This window comes from Bos javanicus, chromosome 12 (genome assembly GCF_032452875.1).
Source record: "Bos javanicus breed banteng chromosome 12, ARS-OSU_banteng_1.0, whole genome shotgun sequence".
In the NCBI taxonomy this organism is placed as follows: Eukaryota; Metazoa; Chordata; class Mammalia; order Artiodactyla; family Bovidae; genus Bos; species Bos javanicus.
Window position 1 is genome coordinate 75,843,921 of NC_083879.1, and position 21,228 is coordinate 75,865,148.

Below are 21,228 nucleotides of genomic sequence, written 5' to 3' on the forward strand. Positions count from 1 at the left end.
TATGGGGACCGCTGAGACCAGAGAGGTTAAGGAGCCTTCCCAGAGTCACACAGCTGCAAAGTAAACGGCTGGTAACCTAAACCCAGAACCCACGTTCTTGACCATCCTTCCCTACCAGCTGATGATGATATTACTCACTGACTCTCGCTCAGTACCTGGGCCAGGTACTCTGCCAGGTGTCTTTCTCACATTAACACCTTTACTCCTTTAACGACCCCATGAGAGAGGGGTTGTTATCCTATTTTATAGATAAGAAAATGGGCTTCAGAGGGGTAAACATTGGTGAGCGTTGCTCAGCTGGCCAAAGATGGGAGTTGCCACTCTAGCCCACGCTTTCCCCACTGTGCCACGCATCGTCTTTTTGAATTTACTTCCTCTTCTCGTGTTGTTTGTGGTCTGTTACCGTCTGCGCTCCCTGGCCTGAACTTGTAGCCCCTGGGGGCCAGGACACTCTGCAGCCAGTCTGTACACAGTGCACCCTCTCCAGGGGGTTCTTGACAGATTATGAGACTTTGCACACCCGTCAGTATGTCACAATATGTGTCTCTTGCCTAAAGTATGTAAATTTAATCTTGGTTTTTAGAAAGGCAACCCAAGGGAAGATTTCGTAGAGTAATGAAGACATTGTTCCCTGGTAGCTCAGTTGGTAAAGAATCTGCCTGCAGTGCAGGAGACCCGGGTTCGATCCCCGGGACAGGAAGATCCCCTGGAGAAGGAAATGGCAACCCACTCCAGTATTTTTGGCCTGAGAATCCCATGGACAGAGGAGCCTGGCGGGCTATAGTCCATGGGGTTGCAAGAGTCGGACACGACTTAGTGACTAAACCACCAATACCACCGCCAATGAAGACACTGGTAATTCATGCAACAGGAACAGAAATGGCTCGAGGCGTGGTTTTGACTTGCTTTAGACAACAGTCTTTAAACCATGCAGCCTCACGCCTTGGCATATTCCATTCCTTCCACTTGGACTCCCCACCACCACCTCCTGGTCCTTCCCCTGGCAGAATCCTCCTCCTCCTCCTCCTCCTCTAAGGCTCAAGTCTGTGCCTGACCCTCGAGGCCTCAACCCTGAATGCCCGTCAGTGTAGGGGAGATGTGCCCAATATTGGAAAAGTTAGTTGCAGTTTTTCTTTGCAGCCATCGTGGTAAACACTATAATAAATGAGCGCAGAAGGACAAACCAGGACATGCTGGAGTGTTTGTTGCCCAGAAGTGTTACACTGTCAGCTGGACCCTCTGCCAGAAAGCTCTCTCCTTCACCCGGGATTTTTCTGTGGCCTCTTTGCTTGCTCTGCTCTTTCCAGCTAACAGGGAGGGGAGAAAAATCTCTGCCTTAGGGGCAAAATTCCAGGCACTCTTACCCCCTCGCTGCTGCCCCTTTATGCCAACAAGTAATTCTGACTCCACCACCAAGCTCTGAAGGGGGCACTGACATTTTCAAGATGGTTTGCGGGAAACTAAAGCAAGCAAATCAATACATAAAATAAATCACGCAGTTTTTATTATCACTCAGAAATAGCAGTGTCTTCCCTAGAAGGAAGGTTTCTAACATGGTTCAGCTACCAGAGGCTATTACCCTGGAGAATTAAGCTTCAAGATGTAAGGGGAAATGACCCTTGTCTGCTGTGACTGCTGCAATTTTTGTGTCTCCCTCCTCAGCTGCTTTGGCAGAGATCACGGAAATGGTGGCCCAGCTTCACGGTACGATGATCAAGATGGAGAATTTCCAGAAGCTGCATGAACTCAAGAAAGATTTGATTGGCGTTGACAATCTTGTGATCCCAGGAAGGGTAAGTTCTCTCTGTATGCTCTGGAGGTGGAGCCAGAAAGACTTGTGTGTGCTAAGTCACTTTAGGCATGTCCAACTCTTTGCAACCCCATGGACTACAGCCCACCAGGCTCCTCTGTCCCTGGGGTTCTCCAGGCCAGAATACTGGAGTGGGTTGCCACATCCTCCTCCAGGGGATCTTCCCGACCCAGGGATCAAACCCGTGTCTCTTACGTCTCCTGCGTTGGCAGGCAGGTTCTTTAGCACTAGCACCACCTGAGAAGTCCCAAGAAAGACTTGCAGTGACTTACATTGGAGCCTTTTGAATATGGACACCCCAAAATTAAAATTCTGAAGTGGCTTTCTTCCCCAGACAGGGAGACAACTTGGAAAATGCCTTGAATTTTACAGTGGCAATTCAGAAATTTGGGGTCAGAAGAAGATAAATGAATCCTTCAACCTCATATTCTGCTTTTTCTCCTTATTGGTTGATATGCTTATATACTTTTTCCCCACCATATTCTGAGAGGCTTTGAGATTGCTTGTTAAATTAAAAAAAAAATTAGGTAAATGAAGATGGAAGAAAAGGAAAAAAATTTTTTTCAGAATTGGGTAGAGGATTTCCCTGGTGGTCCAGGGGTTAGTTCAGACCCCATGCTTCCACTGCAGGGGGCACAGGCTTGATCACTGGTTGGGAAGGGATCCCACATGCCTTGTGGTGTGGCCCCCCCAAAAGAAAATAATTGGGTGAAGGGGCAATAGAAAGCAGAGAAATTAGTGCATGAAAGTGTGCTATAAATTCCCATGTAAGTGGGAAAGTTAGAAATTAAAACTGTAGCCAGAACACAGTTCTGGGAGAGAGACACATTTCACTTAATGCTGTTTAACATTTACTTCCCCATGGGGCTTCCCTGGTGGCTCAGACAGTAAAGAATCCACCTGCAATGCAGGAGGTCCAGGTTCAATCCGGAGAAGGCAATGGCACCCCACTCCAGTACTCTTGCCTGGAAAATCCCATGGATGGAGGAGCCTGGTAGGCTGCAGTCCATGGGGTCGCTAAGAGTCGGACACGACTGAGTGACTTCACTTTCACTTTTCACTTCCATGCATTGGAGGAGGAAATGACAACCCACTCCAGTGTTCTTGCCTGGAGAATCCCAGGGACAGGGGAGCCTGGTAGGCTGCAGTCCATGGGGTCGCTAAGAGTCGGACACGACTGAGTGACTTCACTTTCACTTTTCACTTCCATGCATTGGAGGAGGAAATGACAACCCACTCCAATGTTCTTGCCTGGAGAATCCCAGAGATGGGGGAGCCTGGTGGGCTGCAGTCCATGGGGTCTCACAGAGTCAGACACGACTGAAGTGACTTAGCAGCAGCAGCAGTAGCAGCAGGTTCGATCCCTGGGTCAGGAAGATCCCCTAGAGAAGGGAGTGACAACCCAGTCCAGTGTTCTTGGAGAACTCCGTCCATGGAGTCACAAGGAGTCAGACACAACTGAATGACTTAACACTTCCATTTTCTCCATGCGCGTGACAGGTAGGTCATTCACAGTACAGGACCACAATATCAAACATGCTCCCTTCAGGCCAGTGGGCATTTTAAACATACAGGGTAACCTACCTTTTTCCAACTCTCTTCCTAGGAAACAGTCATTGACCAGGAATTAAAAATAGTTGCTCCATCTCATCAGATCTCTATATGGGAACTTTCTCTACCAGCTCTCCTGTCTCAAACTACACCTAACCCAGATTCAGAGGGGCATTTTATTTTAGCTTCTTTGATCTGTCATACCTGCCTTAAACTTCAGACAAATATCCTTCACCCTTTTGGGTATTGGGTCTTTCCGTTGGGAAGCCTAATTACAAAGCTGAGCAGAGTATCAGCTATAAAATGTTGTCAGAAGAGTTATGTGGTAACTGTCTGCTGGAAATTAAAGCTGGGACTTAACTTCAGCTCTGCTGGTGAGAAAATTCTGCCAGGACTCAGCACATCAAAACCCGTGTTCACCCATCCATGCAGAAGCCTTTAAAGCCTTGCAGAATCGATATAATTTTCTCTTAACTTCGGATGTTATAAAATACTTAACATATTAAATGCTACATGGCAAACAGAGCATCTGTAAGGAACTTATTTTGAGAAATAGTTTCCACGGTGCTGTGAAAAGAGCAGTGGATTGGAGCAGGTGGCCCTGGGTTCAGTGTCTGGCTCCACCAGAACTGGACTGTCTCACCTACTGGAATGTTCCTTTCATTCTGTAACATGGGGACCATACTTTCTCTGTCATAGGTGGTGTGTATATTAGTCACTTAGTCCGACTCTTTGTGACCCTATGGACTGTAGCCTGCCAGGCCTCTCTGCATGGGATTCTCCAGGCAAGAATACTGGAGTGGGTTGCCATTTCTTTCTCCAAATGACCACTGCTGCTAAGTCACTTCAGTCATGTTCGACTCTGCAACCCTGCAGATGGCAGCCCACCAGGCTCCCCCATCCCTGGGATTCTCCAGGCAAGAACACTGGAGTGGGTTGCCATTTCCTTCTCCAATGCATGAAAGTGAAAAGTGAAAGTGAAGTCGCTCAGTCGTGTCCGACTCTTCGCAACCCCATGGACTGCAGCCTACCAGGCTCCTCCATCCATGGGATTTTCCAGGCAAGAGTACTGGAGTGGAGTGCCATTGCCTTCTCCGCCAAATGACCACAGCCTGCTGTTAATCATATGGATCCAGCCCACAGTTGCGGGAGTTTTCCTTTTGGTAGACGAGAGGTTAAGTTTTTGATTGAGACATAGCTCATCACTCTGATTGAGTCTGAGTGACCGCAGAAGAACATTTAACTCTACCGCCAGGGTCAGAGTAGGTATTAATTAATTGGCCAGCTGAGAGGCATATCAATCGTGACTGACTGAACATGACTTATCATTCTCCCTTTAAAGTAAATTTCCTCAGGGCCAACCAATTAGAACCTTGGAGCGCAGAAATTCATCAAGGTAACCCAGAAATACTGGACACAGGTAACTGGCCACAAACCCAACAGTTGGATTGATTTCTAAAACTAGCATAGCATCATGCCTATGATAGAAAAGCATTTGATTCCTGTGCAAAGATCCAAGGAGGTATTATGGATCAAATGAGACTTAATCTGCAAAACTAACATAGTAAATACGTTACCTTCCTCTTCTCCCACCTATACTCATTTGAAGAGACTACGTATACGCTTAGTATAACGTAACTGAGTGCACAGCACAGCCGGCTTCCCAGGGGCCTCGGCTGGTAAAGAATCCGTCCGCAGTGCGGGAGACCTGGATTCGATCCCTGGGTTGGGAAGATCCCCTGGGGAAGGGAAAAGCTACCCACTCCAGTACTTTGGCCTGGAGAATTCCACGGGGTGTATGGTGCCTGGGGTCGCAAAGAGTCGGACACGACTCAGCGACTCTCGGGTTCCCTTTCACACTAACAGCATTGTACAGGGCACAGACTTGTTTCACCAGATGTGGGCTCTGTTCACCCACTGACCAGGTGTGGGCAAGTTCCTTACTCATTTTGCTCTTCAGTTTCCTTATCTGAAAAATGGGGATGAATTTACAGGCTTGTGCATGGACCTAATATAAGCAGCCAGCACATGTCAGGAACACACCGTGTGCTAATAAATCATTATTGATGGAGCTGAAGTCAGAACTGGGGTGCTGGGTACACACTGCAAGACTGGCCTTATCTGTATGTTCTTCTGCGGGTCAACCAGCTTCATGACCCCTCAGCGTTTCAAGTCAACCCTGACCCAAATGGGAAGGAGGGATCCGAGGCCCTCAGAGGGCCACGTTCTAAGGTGGGCTGTTCCACACACTGAGGGCTAGTTGATTGTCTTTTAAAAATTATCGAAATTACCTGATGAGTGGAAAGACGGCTCCAGGAGGTTTGTCTACATGTGGAATTTGAAAAATTGAAATTTATAAGTGAGCATCTGATGTTCACGCTCCCTGCAGTCTAATTCCTAACACAGCTTTCAGGCATAATCCTGCCACCCTTTTGCTGGGGTCAGGCTGAGATGGGGGTGTCACGTCCTGGAAGCAGGATTTCTTCCAAGGCAAAAGACCCCAGCACAGTCTGGCCTGAGCCAGGGCCCAGGGTGTGTTTTCTGTCCTAGGCATTGTGTGCCCAAAGAGTCCTTCCAGGAGTGCAGTGGGGGTTCATTTGGTTAAAACTCAGAGGCCTAGACTTTGTGAATTTCGTTCCAGAAGGAAGCCGATGGAGCTTAAGGATATTAAGGGCCTTTTCTTTTTCTCCTATTTTACAGGGGCTTGAGGTGGGACGGGGGCGGGAGTGGGGGGGTTGTTTTTAATACTTTTTAAAATTTTATTTTGTTTTTAATATTTTTTACTGATTTGTTGAGTCAAGCCAAGTCTTGGCTGCAGCTTGCAGGACTTTTGTTCTTTCTTGCTTGTGGCTCTTTAATTCTAGAACACAGTTACTAGTTTTTGATAACCAGCGTTTAAATTGTGAAGATGATCCCTCTACTCATAGTTCTTGCCTATGGCATATCTCTCATCCCTGGTCCCCTGTTGCCCCGTTGTATCCCTCCTGGGTCCTTGGTCACCTCGCAGCGGAAGCCCGCAGGGCCTGGGGGTGAGGTGCACGGTGACAGGTTCCAGTACGAAGCTGCCCATAGACCTCTGACCACCAGCTTCCCGTCTGGTACTGGAGCTGAAGTTAGCCTCGGCCTTGCAGGTTGCTGGGAAGGGGAGGCGCTGAGAGGCAGCACAGCTGGGCATTCAGTAAACCGGGGCTGTGATCGCTACGATTTTTAGCATGAAAGGGACCGTGGTGGGTGGAAGCATCTCACATGGCTGTTGAATCTTCACGGACACAGGTCTGCAGGCTCCGAGCCAACTTGTGGGTGTGTTTTCTCTGCAGGAATTCATCCGCCTGGGCAGCCTCAGCAAGCTCTCCGGGAAGGGGCTTCAGCAGCGCATGTTCTTCCTGGTAAGTGGTGAGAGCCGAGCTGTCTGTCCTCACCACAATCGGTGACATGTGGGCCTGTGGAACCAGCAAGGGGCACGGGACTGGGCGTCAGCCACCCCAGAGGGGCATACGTGGGAGGCAGGAAGAGCAGTCAAAGCTGCTCAGACTGGAGATGTTGAGGTCCACGGGTTTTCACAGTTCTGAAAATGTATCAGTCGTTTCCGCCCTTGTTGGTTTCAAACGGGCCCGTTCGTCTCAGCCGCTCTTGTCGTCCTTCCTTTAGTTCAACGATGTCTTGCTGTACACCAGCCGGGGGCTGACGGCCTCGAATCAATTTAAAGTCCACGGGCAGCTCCCGCTCTACGGCATGACTGTAAGTATGCGCCTGGGGCCCGGGCTGGGGGACCTGGTCCTCTGGGCTAGGAGCCAGTGACTGCAACGAGGAAGGAAGGGACGGAGGGACTTGATAAGGAAGTGAGAGCATCACGGGTTCCGTGAAAAACCTGGGCTTGGCTAGGGCTGCCCTGGAGGGGCCCTGGGACAGCACGCCTCCTACAGTGGGATGCACGCCCTGTTTCTTCTGGAGTCGGGTGAAGAGGCAAGCTGTCATGCCTCGTGGTGTGGACGTGCCTCTTACTGCCTGGTGCCTGGCCCCCAGACCCTGATCAGCTGTGACCACACTGCCCACGGGGAGTAAAGACCAGGAAACCATCTTTCTCCCCAAAATGCCCCGTAGACGAGTGTCCACATTCTGTGAGCCTTGGTGAGCGAGGCAGACGAGGAACCAGTGTCCATAGGATTCTTTCCCTAGCTTATCCCCGGAACGCTCCTCGGTGGTCAGGAAGAGAGAAGTCTATGGCTCTGCTGAGAAAAAGATAGTGCATTTTCACCTTGCATTTACCCTTCCGAATGGGATTTTTCTGACTTGGTCCCTTGGGGCTGTAGCCAGTTCAGTGAAACTTGGAAAACGCACTGAGTGTGGCCTGCCCCCTGCTTGACCGTAACTTACGGCCACACTCGCCCTACAGATGGAGGAAAGTGAAGAGGAATGGGGCGTCCCCCACTGCCTGACTCTGCGGGGCCAGCGCCAGTCCATCGTGGTGGCCGCCAGGTAACTCAGGGAGCCTGACCTTTGACCTGGGTACCCTCTTTCCTCCCGCCCCCATCTCCCCATGGCCTGGAAGAAATCTGACGTCCATCTCTCCTCCAGTTCTCGGCCGGAGATGGACAAGTGGGTGGAAGACATACAGATGGCCATTGACTTGGCCGAGAAAAGCAGCGGCCCCGCCCCCGAGTTCCTGGCCAGCAGCCCCCCGGACAACAGTAAGTGTGGGGCACACAGGCCCGGGCCCCGGAGGGATTAGCCAGGACGCAGAGGGACGGCTCTGGCTCTCGGAGGTCATCCTAGGCACTGAATATCGCCTTACCGGTGCGCCTTATGTCCACAGTCTACGTTTGTATTTTAAGCTAAACATCCAGGAACTGAGCAGTTACGAGCGAGCAGAGAAGTCCTCTTTTCTGGGCCAGCCCTGCTGCTTGTCAGCGTCTGGGGGGGTGGAGAAAATACTATGAGGGGCTCCCGGGCCGGGGGGCTGGTGGGACGCCCCTTGGCCAAGCACAAGCCCTCGCCGCTGTGATGTGACTTCCTGCCCAGGGGGCTGCCTAGGCTCTCCCTGTCTTTGCATCGCCGTAGGCCCCACCCCCGGGAGCAGGCGGGAAAAGGCCTTTTTGCGCTTCTTGGAGGGCAGAGATGGAAGCATGGAAGCTCCCCTTTCGCCCCCCCCCCCCCCCCCCCCCCGGCAGAGTCCCCTGAGGAGGCGGCGGGCGACCAGGAGTCGGAGGACGACCTCAGTGCGTCGCGCACCTCGCTGGAGCGCCAGGCCCCGCACCGCGGCAACACCATGGTGCACGTATGCTGGCACCGCAACACCAGCGTGTCCATGGTGGACTTCAGCGTGGCGGTGGAGGTAGGGCCAGGGCGGGGCCGGGCGCGGCCTACTGCGCGTGCGCGGCAGGGCTGCTGCGGGACCGCGGGCCTGGGCCTCAGTCCACCCCCAGGCTGACTGCACGCTTATGGTTTTCTCTTGCTCCCCCGGACCTCTTCTCTCGTGGAGTCAGTCGTAGGGCAGAGATGGTCCATGTGGTTTTTTTGTGTGTCAGCACCGGGAAGTCGGGGCTGGGCCACCCAAGCCCTGTGCTGGCGGCACCCTGGAGCCCCCCACCACCCGAGTCGGGTGCAGGGAGGCAGTGTGGTCGGGAAGCTGCAGCCAGCCAGGACCTCCGTAGGTGGTGTTCATGGGAGAGCTTGCGAGAAGCCCGCTCTCTGGCGTGTCGGGGCCAGAACCCTATTCTCTAAGCATCCCCCAGTCCAGATTCATAATCCCTAACCTTTCAGAAAACGCAAAGCCCAGGACCTTCTAAAACCATTATGTTACAGACATAGCCCATTGGCGGCGGGAGGCTGTTTACTGGTTTTGTGGGTGCCCCTGTTTTGCTGAAGAATCAGATTCTGTGCTGTAGCCCCAGACTCCACTGCCTGGGGTGCTAGGGAGGAGAGGCACTGGGGGAATCTTTCTAAAACCTGACAAGTTCTCGATCCCCAGGTACGCCTGGTCCAAAAGATGCCACATAAGAGATGGTGAGCCAAGAACAGCAGTTCATTTACTTTTTGAATCAACAGTACTAGGACTGTGCCTAAGGTTTCTTGATGGACATGCTTAGTTGCTCAGTCATGTCCGACTCTTTGCAACCCTATGGACAGTAGCCTGCCAGGGTTCTCTGTCCATGGGGATTCTCCAGGCAAGAATATTGGAGTGGGTTGTCATGCCTTCCTCCAGGGGATTCTCCCAACCCAGGGATCTGCCGCATTGCAGGTGGATTCTTTACTGTCTGAGCCACCAGGGAAGCTGACTATCTTGATGGATAGGGTTGTCCAAGATGATTCTCTGGCAGTGACTGTCAGTTCCAGACAAGTGCTTTTATTGAGTTGCCCTGCTACAGAAAATTTTTTATTTTTATTTTTTTTCAGAAAATGTTTTAAAATGCATGCTTCCTTCTCAAAACATCCTCAGGGGACTCTGTGCCCGCTGTCCCTGGCCTTTGGATGGGCTAGGCTGTCAGTGAACCACCCCCCGCCCCACTCCGGAGAGGGAGGGGCTCGCTCTTCCCAAGAAAATACCCATCCTCCTCCTCCCTCCATTCACACTTCCCACTGCATCTGTTGGCAGAACTTGCCAACCAGGGATTTCCTCCAGGAACAGGGATGTTTCCAGCAAGGAAGGAGCAGGGAAGAAGAACCAGTGATCTTCCCTGAAGAGATACCTGATCAGATCTGCTGTCCAGGCGAGGCCAGGGGGAAAGGGCTGTGCTGTGCATGAAAAATCCTCTTTGCCTCACTTTATGCTCACCTTTAAAACGTGTAGTCAGGCCCTAGAGAAGTAGAGAATTCGGTAAGAAAGCGCCTCTTTAATCCCTGGGGGCACACAGGACGCCGCCCAGACACAGCCCTCTGGGTGACAGTCGGCCTTGTGCGGCAGCCCCGGGTGTGCGGGGTCGGCTGAGTGGCAGAGCCGGTCAGCATGTGGTGACCACAGCCCAGATCCTGCCCACCTCCTGCCTGGTTCTAGCCTGTCAGCAAAGAATGGGGTTTTCCATTTTTGAATAGTTATTACAGAGATCCAAATACTTGCTTTGTGATCCTTGGAGGAGAAATCTGCTGAGGGCTGCAGCCCGTGGAAGTGAGCCCCGGGCCAGTGCCAGTGGTTTTAAGGTGGCAGTTCCAAAGACAACTGCAGCCAAGAGAAAGGTTTTTTTGGACTCTGTCTGGAGGAAGTTTTTGGATTCAGTATAAAAAAATCAGCATAAGAAAAAGAAAACGTGCTAATCTCATTCGTCTACAGTGAGGCTTGTATGGAACCTTAACGGTGTTGCAGAAGCATCAAAGCACCACTTGGTTGCCATGCTCACCTGCCAGAAGGGGTGGTGGCACACTGTCTGCAGTGCCCCTGGCCGTGGGCAACAGCTCTGCTTCCTTCCTTCACTCCGTTTCCCCATCAGACCACGGGCAACCTGTCGTCAGAGCCATTTAAACTCTTTTCATAGGGGCATTAATTAAAAGTGCCTGTTTGAGTAAATACAGACGAGTCCCAAAAGGAGAGAGTACAGCAGACAGGTATAGTTGTGTATATATGTATGTATTTCTATTCTGAGTTTGCCCTTTTCACCTTTTTGAAGTGAACGATTTAGTGGTGGTGATGACAAGACTATGTGATCGTCACCGTCCACTTCTTTTCGTTGAGTCTTCCTGGCAAGGAGCTGCTGGCTTGTCAGATTCGTGTAGGCACCTTCTTAGGGTCCTCTGAGAGGTGACAAGGGGGCTCTGGAGGGAGGACTCGGCTGGGAGTGCACAGTGATGTGAGTTCAGGAATGCCTGGTCCCACCAGTGCTGTGCAGGGCAGAGGACTGGGCAAGGAGGCACTGCGCTGAAACCCATGTTCCAGCCACGGCCACCAGGTGGCGGTCAGGAGCCGCAGGCTGGCGTGGGGCTCCCTAGAACTTAGGACAGGGAGGGGTCCTTTCTCAGAGATGCTGTAACAAGCACCGCCAACAGGTTTGTCCTGGAGGTCAGAAATCCAGACATAAGTGTGGCTAGAGGTGCAGGCTCCCTCTGAAGCCTGTGTGGCAGGAAGTTTCCTTGCCTCCCTGGCTTCTGTGGTTGAGGGCCAGCCTTGGTGTTTGGGGGTTGTAGACACATCACTTGAGTCAGCCTCCGTCCACCTAGGCACGTCCTCTCCTCCTCATGAGGACGTCAGCCATAGTGGATACGGGCCCGTATCCTCCTCATTCTACGTCTGATGACCCTGTTTCCCTGTAAGGTCCCATTGGGAGGTACCGGAGTGGGGAGTTAGGGCTTCAAGATATTACTGGAGGACATCATTCAACCAGAGACAGGAAAGTTAAACCAGGTTCATATAGTCACTCTCCCAAGGGTTTCGCCCCCTACCAGGGAGAAAGGCCGTTTTCAGGGTCACGGCCCAGAGCAGGGGCGCCCCCACCTGTACTCCTTCCAGGCCTCCCTGTCTTGCAGAATCAGCTGTCTGGGAACCTGCTGAGGAAATTCAAAAACAGCAACGGGTGGCAGAAGCTGTGGGTGGTCTTCACGAACTTCTGCCTCTTCTTCTACAAATCGCACCAGGTAGGTGGCTGGGGTGGATGCTGAAGGAGTCTCCCCCAGCACCCTCTGTGCTTGGGGGACAGGCAGCTTTCCTCTGGAAGGATGAAGAACTTGACCCTTGAGCCGCCCAGCCAGGCCATGCAAGGGCACAGCCATCAGAGACCCCTCAGGTCCAAGTGGAGGCTTTCCACCTTGAAAAGGGCCATCTGTCTGCCGGTTGGACAAGGGAGGGGGGGATGGCTTTAACAGGTGGCCAACACGCTGGTGTCCAGCTAACCCATCCAGGCCAGGACCTCTCAGCTAAAACTGACCATGGTAGGATGAGAGGCTGCGGGCAGGCTCCACGCCTGCGGCCGCCTCTCCAAAACACCCCCCCACCCTCTTTCCAGGACAATCACCCCCTTGCCAGCCTGCCTCTGCTTGGCTACTCGCTCACCATCCCCTCGGAGTCCGAGGACATCCACAAAGATTACGTGTTCAAGCTGCATTTCAAGTCCCACGTGTACTACTTCAGGGCCGAAAGCGAATACACGTTTGAAAGGTAAGTGTTCCCGGGCACCTGCAGACAGGACACTTCTGAGCTGTGGGCTGTCTCCCAAGCAAGTGAGCAGTAAGGCCACCCTAGCAGCAGCTACCTGCAGCCTGGACACCCGCTTCTTTAAAATGAAAGTATCTCATAAGATCTGGGTTCCCTCTGGCCATTGCAAGGACGCACCTGTTTTCCTGGGATAATGGAAGCGTGAGTTTCCCTGGAAGCATCAGCTCTTAACCTGGATGCTTGTTCACACACTACGCATGGCACACTTTTTGGTTTTGAACTTGTTTTTCAGTTAATGGCAAAAGTAGCTTAGTCCTTCGGGCCACTTAGTCCTTTAGTGGCCCAAAGGCTAAGTTTCAGGTCAAAAGACAACATGAGGAAGAAAAAAAAAAATCCCAGTGCCCCTGAGAGTTCCCTGATCAATGAGACTGGCTCCATGGTAGAGACCCAGGGGCAGTAGTCTTCCTTTTAGCCAAGAGATGGAACAAAAGGAGCCAGGCTAGCTCATTTGCCCACATTCAAGTACAAGTTCTGAGTCTTCTGGGTCTTACATCGTGGGGCAGGCTGTGAGAGCAGTTGTCAGTGCCAAACCACCCCTATTAGGGTATTTCTCTCCTGGCCCCACTGCCGTGAGCCCACAAGGCTTTCTGATCGTTGCGCCAGTTATGATCCATGCACAAGCCCTAGTAAAGTTAGCTTGCTGCAAAGAGCACAGAGGTTTAAAACCAGGGTTGAAGGTGCCTGAGACATCCCAGAGCAGTGGTCCCTAAGCGACACTGCCTAAAAAGTGAGCCCGGGGATTAGCAGTCCTCAAATGTGATTCTGGGTTGGAAAACTGAGATAATGTCGCTGCTATGGCAAGGGTAACATCGCCTGGCAGGGGTAGGAGCCTGGGATTAGGGACTGTCTTCCCTGGTGGCTCAGATGGTAAAGCATCTGCCTGCAATCCAGGAGACGGGGTTCGATCTCTGGGTGGGGAAGATCCTGGAGAAGGGAATGGCTACCCGCTCTAGTACTCTTGCCTGGAAAATTTCATGGATGGAGGAGCATGGTAGGCTAGGAGTCGCAAGTTGGACACAACTCAGCGACTTCACTTTCTTGTTCTTAAGCCCTCTAATCTCCACAAAGGCAGGAAGCTGGGCCTACCGCCCCGAGTTTTCTCTCAGGCACTACTGACGTTTCGGACCAGAGGCTTTGTTGTGGGGGTGGTGGGGGGAGGATGGACGTGCTCAGCAGCAGCCCTGTACTGCAAATACTTGAATGTATAAAATGGTATTCCCTCGAAGCAGGATGGGGCCCCACCCATTGTCCTGAGGAGGATTAGGAGTGGGCAATGCAGCCCCACCTCGGGCACTTCTGCAGGGTGAGTGTGCCCAAGTTAGTGGTTCTCAAAGTGGGTTCCTCAGGAGTACCAGGAGGAACCCTTACCCCCTACCCCCCCCACCTTGGTTTTTTTTACCTGGGAGCTAGGAGTTCATTTACGATCTTTTCTGTTAAAATAGACTATCCAGCAGACTGTGTGTGGCTTTATGAGTAACTGCCAAGGGTCAGGAGCTGTAACAAAGCAAGCACCTTTTCGCAGGCCCTGACAGTTATTTCTCATCCTAGGTGGATGGAGGTGATCCGAAGTGCCACCAGCTCGGCCTCACGTGCCCACGCCCCGAGTCACAAGGAATCTCACGTGTATTGATGGTGGGGACACATGTGTGGATTGCTTCAGCCGTGGTGACTCTTGGCAGGCGTTTCCTCTCTTCTGTATTAATGAAGCCTAGTAAAATTAACACCTGTCTGGAAAACAAAAAAACATGGTTTCGCAGCAACTCTCACCTGTCCCCACAGGACCATTTTTAAACCTTGTCTTTTCAGCTGGTATCTCACACCTGCACGGGGCTGCACGCGCCATCTCTGCTGCGGGCAGCGTCTTGGCCCCTAGGTGGGCTCTCTTCAGCCCGTGCCAGTATTAAAACACTGTCATGGAGATAGTGCCAAATGACATTTTTTCCTCCACGGCTGCCCCTTAAAGCAGTACCAACACATCTGTTCAACCAAAAGACAGGGCAAGTGCTTTTTTTTTTCCTTAAAACTCGGGGGGTTTTTAATTTCTAGGTTGCTGCATTTTACGAAATGGGTTTTCCAGTGTTTGCAATACACGTGGCACAGTCTTAACAAATGAGATCATTTTCAGATTTGGGTTTCCCCCCCACCCCAATCTTTCTACTTTTATAATGATAGGAAATTCGTAGGATTTTACTTCTTTGATAAAACAAGCAATTTGCAGCATCCTTGTATCCCACTGGGGGCTTCAGGCTCCAGGGAGACGCTGGTTCCCAGACCTACTTCTTGGTGTAGGTTGACCAAATTGTTGAAGTGATGGCTATTTACGAGGTGTGGTGGGTTGTTTTTTGTTGAGAGAAGCTCTCTGGACTGTCAAGTGTACCGAGTGCCGTGTCGAGGGGAGGGTAGTAAACCGTGATGTTTTGCTGTTTCACAAGCATGAGAACGTGTATGTCAGTGGCCAGGGCCATCTGTGCTGTGTTGGGGCGTGGGTGCGGGGGCTCCGAGTTGTGGTGCGTACTCTCCCACAATCATACCTGTGTCCTCCTGCAACTGTGGTTTAGAACTGCACACTCATAAGTAGTATATATATATATCTCGTGCCTGTCTTCACAAACCATTCTTTCCTCCTTTTGATACTCACCACCCCCAGGCCTGGGCTATGGATGGACATGTGACATTGCACATCCTTGATAGTCGGACGACACAGGGAACAGGGCTCCAGTGACCGCTGGGGCCGCCAGTCAAAATCCGTTTGCCTGTCTCCATGGGGAATCAGGTGGCCGCCATTCCCTTGATACTTTTGAGCCCCTGTCGGGGGCGGGGGGCGATGGGGAACCCTCACCTAAGACACCGACAGGAGCCCAACTTGGGGGGCGCTGTGACCGGCGTACGCGGAAACACACAAATGGATGAGGAACTCAAGATGTGTGAATCACTTGCCTTACAATCTGTACAGATCGTTTTAAGTACTAACAAAAGGGAATTAAAAAAAATACCTCACGCCACAATCCAGCACACTCAAGTTTTAAGGCAAAACAACCAATCTTGTCTCGTGTCTTTTAACTACCTCTCGGGCTGGTGGGTTGGGGAGGGGGCTGGTCACGGGGAGCGGGGACGAAGGGGTGAAGACAACCGCTCGCGAAGACAGCGTCTTTGGAAAAACTTGGAATCTGATAAGTTTCATCTGCTTCTCCCAACTGGGGAAGCAGAATATTTCCAAGAGGCCTGTCATGGCTCTGGAAGATTTAGGGCTGAGGGGGCGAGATGGGGAGGACCAGCACCCATTTGATCCCAGTCCCCGAGCATCTTCAGAAGCCTCCCTGGTCACTCACCTCTACAAGACTTGGGGAGAAGTCGTCTCCTAGGTCAGTCTTCTGTTCACACCTACCTGCGTCCCTCTGCGATGTCAAAGAGAACCCAAGTCCAGATCACGGGGGTGATTCACACCACCCCCAAGCTGCTGGAAACACTGGATTTCAGGGACACCCTCCACCTCAGCCCATTCAGGCTGCTGTTAAACATACCATCGAGGGGTCGCATATAAAACACATTTCTTAATAAACAAGCAGGAAAACCAGTCTGTCTTAACAGTTTTTGGAGGCTTGAAGTCCAAGATCAAGCTCTTGGCAGATTGGGTGTCTGGTGGGGGCCCGCTTGCTGGCTCACAGAGGCCGTCTCCCCAGGTGGCGGAAAGGGTGATGGATCGCTGTGGAGCTGACCTCAGTCCTGAGGGCTCCACCCTCATCACTTACCTCCAAGGACCCGACACCACCTCATACCTGCAGACCTGGGGTTGGGGGGCGTGGGGCAGAACCACAACACAAACATCGTCTATTCGCTCTACACACAAAGACAATTCCAAAAACAATTTGTTTCTGTGAACTTTATTGACCCTTGCATGATACAGACCCTGTGCTTAAGAACACGCCTTGCAGCAGCACTCCCCAGTTATTGCCATTATTTTATAGCAGAAATACAGAAGCCATGTTTTTTTAAGGAAGGAAAAAAATATAAAAATGCTTATAAATAGGCCGCATGTTTTGCCAAAAAGGAAGGTACAAAATGCCGCGTAAGGAATAAAACGCTTCAAAAGACCCATCGGAGAACAGAACCGCCAGGTCGGGAAGGTGGGCGGCACTTGGTTACAGCACGGCAACCCCAAGGCTGTTACGGCGAGGCCCCCAGACTGCAGTGGTGCAGCCCATGCAGAAGACACAACTGTGCAAGGGTGAACCGCCAGCCACGGCCGGCCCACCGCCCCCACTGCCGCCCTCCACTGGGCGCCCCTGCAGCCTGCAGGGTGGCCAGAGGCTCCGGTGTGGTGCTCAATGCACCTCAAGTGCTGAGCTCACACATCTGGCTGAACACCACCTGCCGTTTACAGGCCCGAGGGTCCTGCTGGAGCGCTGGTGCCTGTCTGTCTTTTAACAAAGGACCTGGCGTGGACCAATGCGAGCTCCCTTGACTCGGCAAGATGCTCTGTCTACAGAAAGCAAGCCGGAGAACTCACGGGAAGGGGACCCACTTCCGAAGCTGGTCAAAGTGCGCCTTTCCCCTCCTCCAGAAGGCCATCAACATTAGATATTTCCAACTAAATCCCAAAGCAGTCGGCCGCTTGACCTGGGAGACGTGCGTTGCTGCCCACCAGCGACTGCTAACCAGTCGCACCCCCTCACCAAGCCCAGAGTCCCGTCCACCTGTCAGCGTCACCATCACTCACACCAGCGTCTGGTCTTCAAACCACTGTCTGTATGCGGGTCTGAAGAACTCGAGGTCAGAAAGCTGCTGTGACGGGGCTCTCGAGACCAGCTGAGTGGCACCCCCCCAGGGGAACATGGCTCCGTCCTCTGATGCTTTTCTCCAGTCACGAACAAAACTCACCTGTGGCTTATGCCTCACGTAGGGAAACAGCCAGCCCCCTCATAACTCTCTCCAAAACACAAAATGAAATCCTCCCAATTCTTCCTGTTTAACGTATTTGCATGCGGTTCTATGTCTCCTAACCAAAATGTATCCCTTACAGAAATCAACAACCCAAATCTACTTTTAATTTAAAAACCATGACAATTTTAGAGTTTTAAAAACTAGCTCCATTCCATTGCCGAACAAACAAGAAACACCCCTCAGAAGTCTCTCCCAGTGACTTCCAGGACACTGGGCCTGCAGATAACTGACCTGTCCTCAAGTTTACCCAGTAACTTCCCTCCTTCCAAAAAGCCTTGGATTCCACCTCAAGAACTACTACTCCAGCAAGAGTCGACTATGATTTCGTATCAACAAATATACAAGAATGTCACACGTAACTCAGATCAGTGAAGAATCATGGCAAGAACTCAACCTCCCATCCCAGAGACCCCTGCCATGGGCTGAAAAAAGGACAGACAGCTGGCTGACCAACTGGGAGACACCTGCTCCTTGAAGGAAAAAAGCAAAGGACTCAGAAGACGGAACAGTTTCACCAACCAGGAGCAGTCACCCATCTCTTCAGAGGACCATTTTTAAAAGTTGCATAGGGAGCTGACCTGGGCATTTCCGTAGCTTGAATGTGGGCACTTCTTCCTGGAGCCTCATCAGTGCACACACACACACACACACACACACACACATCACATGGCGGGTACACTGCCCCCTCTTAAAGAGTCACGTTCAAGGAGAGTGTGCAAAAATCCTGTTACAAAATTTATTCGTGAAAGCATTCAGACACGTTGAGGTTTCGAAAGATGATATGCAGGTTTCACTACAAGGTGCAACAGAAAACCCTACTGGGAGGACGGGCCGGCGGGCGCGGGACACGGGCCGGGCGCGGCTCCAGCCAAAGTGAGACAAGGACGCTTCATCGGGGACAAACTTGAAATAATTTAAAGCTTCATGAGGCGCGATATGTTTCCATTTAAAACACTAAGAAATAGTACCATCGATGAAAACAGGAAAATCAACTTCTAAGTGTACCGAAGGGGTCATAGGGCACACAGGAGGAAAAAAATCTGCATTTGCTGAGGTACAAACAGAGGGAGTGTTCCCGAAGAGGGGCATTTAATTATTATTAATGGCAAACCCTGCAGATACAAAATAAAACCCAAATCACTGGTCACATAATTCAAAATTTACATGTAATAAAGGCAAGGCAATAGACTCAAGTTATGGCCTGTCAAATATTTACTCCACTGACGGTATCTACAGAAGCACTTGGCCGATGTGTGCACAGTGATTCCTATGCACGCCGAGAGGGTTTTCCATAAAAATGACGCTATTTACAAGTCTGTACACTGATCCACCAGAGTGATTTCTCCATCTCCTGGGGTGGGGGTGGGCGGGGCGGGGGAGGTGCTTATCAACGTAAAGCAGGATACCTGAGGTTTCATTTCTTCAGTCGCCTTATCATAATCCCAGATATACATTTCAGGGTTTATTTTTGTTTTCAAAGACACTTTCCTTGATATGTGCACTATGGTTAAAATTAAAAACGAGAATAATAAAATAATCGCTTGGAGGAGCTGGGCTTCCCCCACCCCATCCGGAGTCCATCAGGCCCCAGGCCAGCAGGGAAGGGCTGTGGGGCCCTGGACAGGCGACCCTGCGGCGGGAACGGCCCCCCAATGGTGCGCCTCTTCAGCGGAGTCAGCAAAGGCTCTCGTTGAGTTTTGAAAAGGAAGAGGGTGAAGAAGGAAAAAAATAAAAGGAAAAACAAAACCCCAAATGCCAAAGGGATTTCAATGGGATGAAGTTCCTCCACCACTTAGAGAATATCTGGGAAGAAACAAAACAAGAAACAGAAGTCAATGTCATTTTCTCTAAATTAAAAAAAAAAAATTAATTTGCAAAACTTCAAGCAATGATCAAAGTCCTAGTTTTCATAGACAACCCCAAGTTGTAACAAATTAATTGTATAAGCTACCAGTGAGCTAATTATAGGATGACACGAAGAATTCATAAAAACTACGAAAATCACAATTCCAACACTAAAAACTTCATAGATAATTTAAAAGTTAGAATGTGTTCAACGTCCCAGGAGAAAGAAAAAAAAGATACAAATAAAGAGGTAAATGATATACCTTTACTTACAATCATTTTTTAAAAATTGAAATACTGATAATACCCAATGACACAGTAAGATCCCAAGGGCGCACATGCATTCCAATTTGATCAGTCTAAGGAACTCTTTTTGGCCATAAAAATATTGATGGCTTGTTCATGTAATCTGCTTCCTAAAACTCTTAGATTTTCAGTAATTACAATAATTAGGAAATGATTCTGATGTCCAACAATAAAGAAATGGTGACATAAAAGCGAGCTGAATGAAACAGATTACAAATCATAGTAATATTTAAGCAACATGAAAAATACAGATTAAGAAATATACACAAAATTACACATGTCTGGCTTTACACGATTTATTCTACATAAAGACCAAATATTACGATCCAAAAACCTGGGTAGGTTCACCGCTCATATGCAGCAATGGAAAGCGATGCAACGCCCCAAAAATCATGGTGGTGGTGGCTAGACTCAATGGTGGGACAGCTCCCCTCCCCCAGGAATTCTGCACACGGTCTCGCTTTGGGACACAAAGATGGGGGCAAGGTCCCTTTGATGACCAAGATTCCCTTAGTCGCCTCACAACGGGCTGACCCAACCACAGGAGATGGCTGAGGATGAGTTTAATGGGACTTGCTGCAAACATTCCATATTACGGGTCCTCTTTTAAGAGCATTTAGGACACATGACGCTTGCCCAGGGAACAAGTGATTAGAAAATCACTGCAGATGGTGACTGCAGCCATGAAATTAAAAGATGCTTACTCCTTGGAAGGAAAGTTAGGACCAACCTAGATAGCATATTAAAAAGTAGAGACATTACTTTGCCAACAAAGGTCCATCTAGTCAAGGCTATGGTTTTCCCAGTAGTCATGTATGGATGTGAGAGTTAGACTGTAAAGAAAGCTGAGTGCAGAAGAATTGATGCTTTTGAACTGTGGTGTTGGAGAAGACTCTTGGGAGTCCCTTGGACTGCAAGGAGATCCAACCAGTCCATCCTAGAGGAGATCAATCCTGGGTGTTCATTGGAGGAACTAATGTTGAAGCTGAAACTCCAATACTTTCGCCACCTGATGTGAAGAGCTGACTCATTGGAAAAGACCCTGAAGCTGGGAAAGATTGAAGGCAGGAGGGGAAGGGGACAAGAGAGGATGAGATGGTTCGATGCCATCACCGACTCGATGGACATGAGTTTGAGTAAACTCTGGGAGTTGGTGATGGACAGGGAGGCCTGGCGTGCTGCAGTCTATGGAGTCACAAAGAGTCGGACACGACTGAGCGACTGAACTCATGGGAGAATTGACGCTGCACCAAAGGACCCACACATTAACTCAAAGTAAAACATACAGAAACCTTTCAAAATGCTTCAGACAGAAGCTGGCCCTTCCTGTTTCCTCGGTGACCCAACTGGAATGACACAGAGGGTGGGAAACTGGGTCTGGGGCATCAGCCACGACCAGGCCGCTGTGGATGGCCGTGCCTCTGGATGGGGGACAACACAGAGAGAGCTCGGAGAACCAGACGGGGACCGCCGGGAGCAAGGTCAGCCAAGGGCTGGGGCAGAGTCCCACATCAGAGGAGGAAGAAGGGGACTTCCCTGCTGGTCCAGTGGTTAAGACTCTGTGCTCCCAACACGGGGGGGCCGAGGTTCCATCCCTGGATAGGGAACCAGATCCCACACGCTGCAACCAGAAGTTCAC

General features: G+C 50.7%; 2 protein-coding genes across 3 annotated transcripts in view; one reads left to right on the forward strand and one right to left on the reverse strand.

Annotated features, from left to right (window-relative positions):
• Nucleotides 1-15,533, forward strand: part of FARP1 (FERM, ARH/RhoGEF and pleckstrin domain protein 1) — a 309,083-nt gene extending 293,550 nt beyond the window's left edge. For both annotated transcript variants that reach the window (XM_061435251.1, XM_061435252.1), the window contains exons 19-27: nucleotides 1,663-1,793; nucleotides 6,679-6,747; nucleotides 7,010-7,099; nucleotides 7,755-7,837; nucleotides 7,937-8,049; nucleotides 8,530-8,693; nucleotides 11,813-11,920; nucleotides 12,289-12,440; nucleotides 14,046-15,533. In XM_061435251.1, the coding sequence (XP_061291235.1) occupies nucleotides 1,663-1,793; nucleotides 6,679-6,747; nucleotides 7,010-7,099; nucleotides 7,755-7,837; nucleotides 7,937-8,049; nucleotides 8,530-8,693; nucleotides 11,813-11,920; nucleotides 12,289-12,440; nucleotides 14,046-14,127 (992 nt within the window). In that variant the 3' untranslated portion in view covers nucleotides 14,128-15,533. The remainder of the gene's footprint in view (nucleotides 1-1,662; nucleotides 1,794-6,678; nucleotides 6,748-7,009; nucleotides 7,100-7,754; nucleotides 7,838-7,936; nucleotides 8,050-8,529; nucleotides 8,694-11,812; nucleotides 11,921-12,288; nucleotides 12,441-14,045) is intronic.
• Nucleotides 15,534-16,362: 829 nt separating this feature from the next.
• STK24 (serine/threonine kinase 24) overlaps nucleotides 16,363-21,228 on the reverse strand; it is a 95,518-nt gene continuing 90,652 nt past the window's right edge. Inside the window, exon 11 of the mRNA XM_061435253.1 lies at nucleotides 16,363-19,241. Within this exon, the coding sequence (XP_061291237.1) occupies nucleotides 19,205-19,241 (37 nt within the window). The 3' untranslated portion in view covers nucleotides 16,363-19,204. The remainder of the gene's footprint in view (nucleotides 19,242-21,228) is intronic.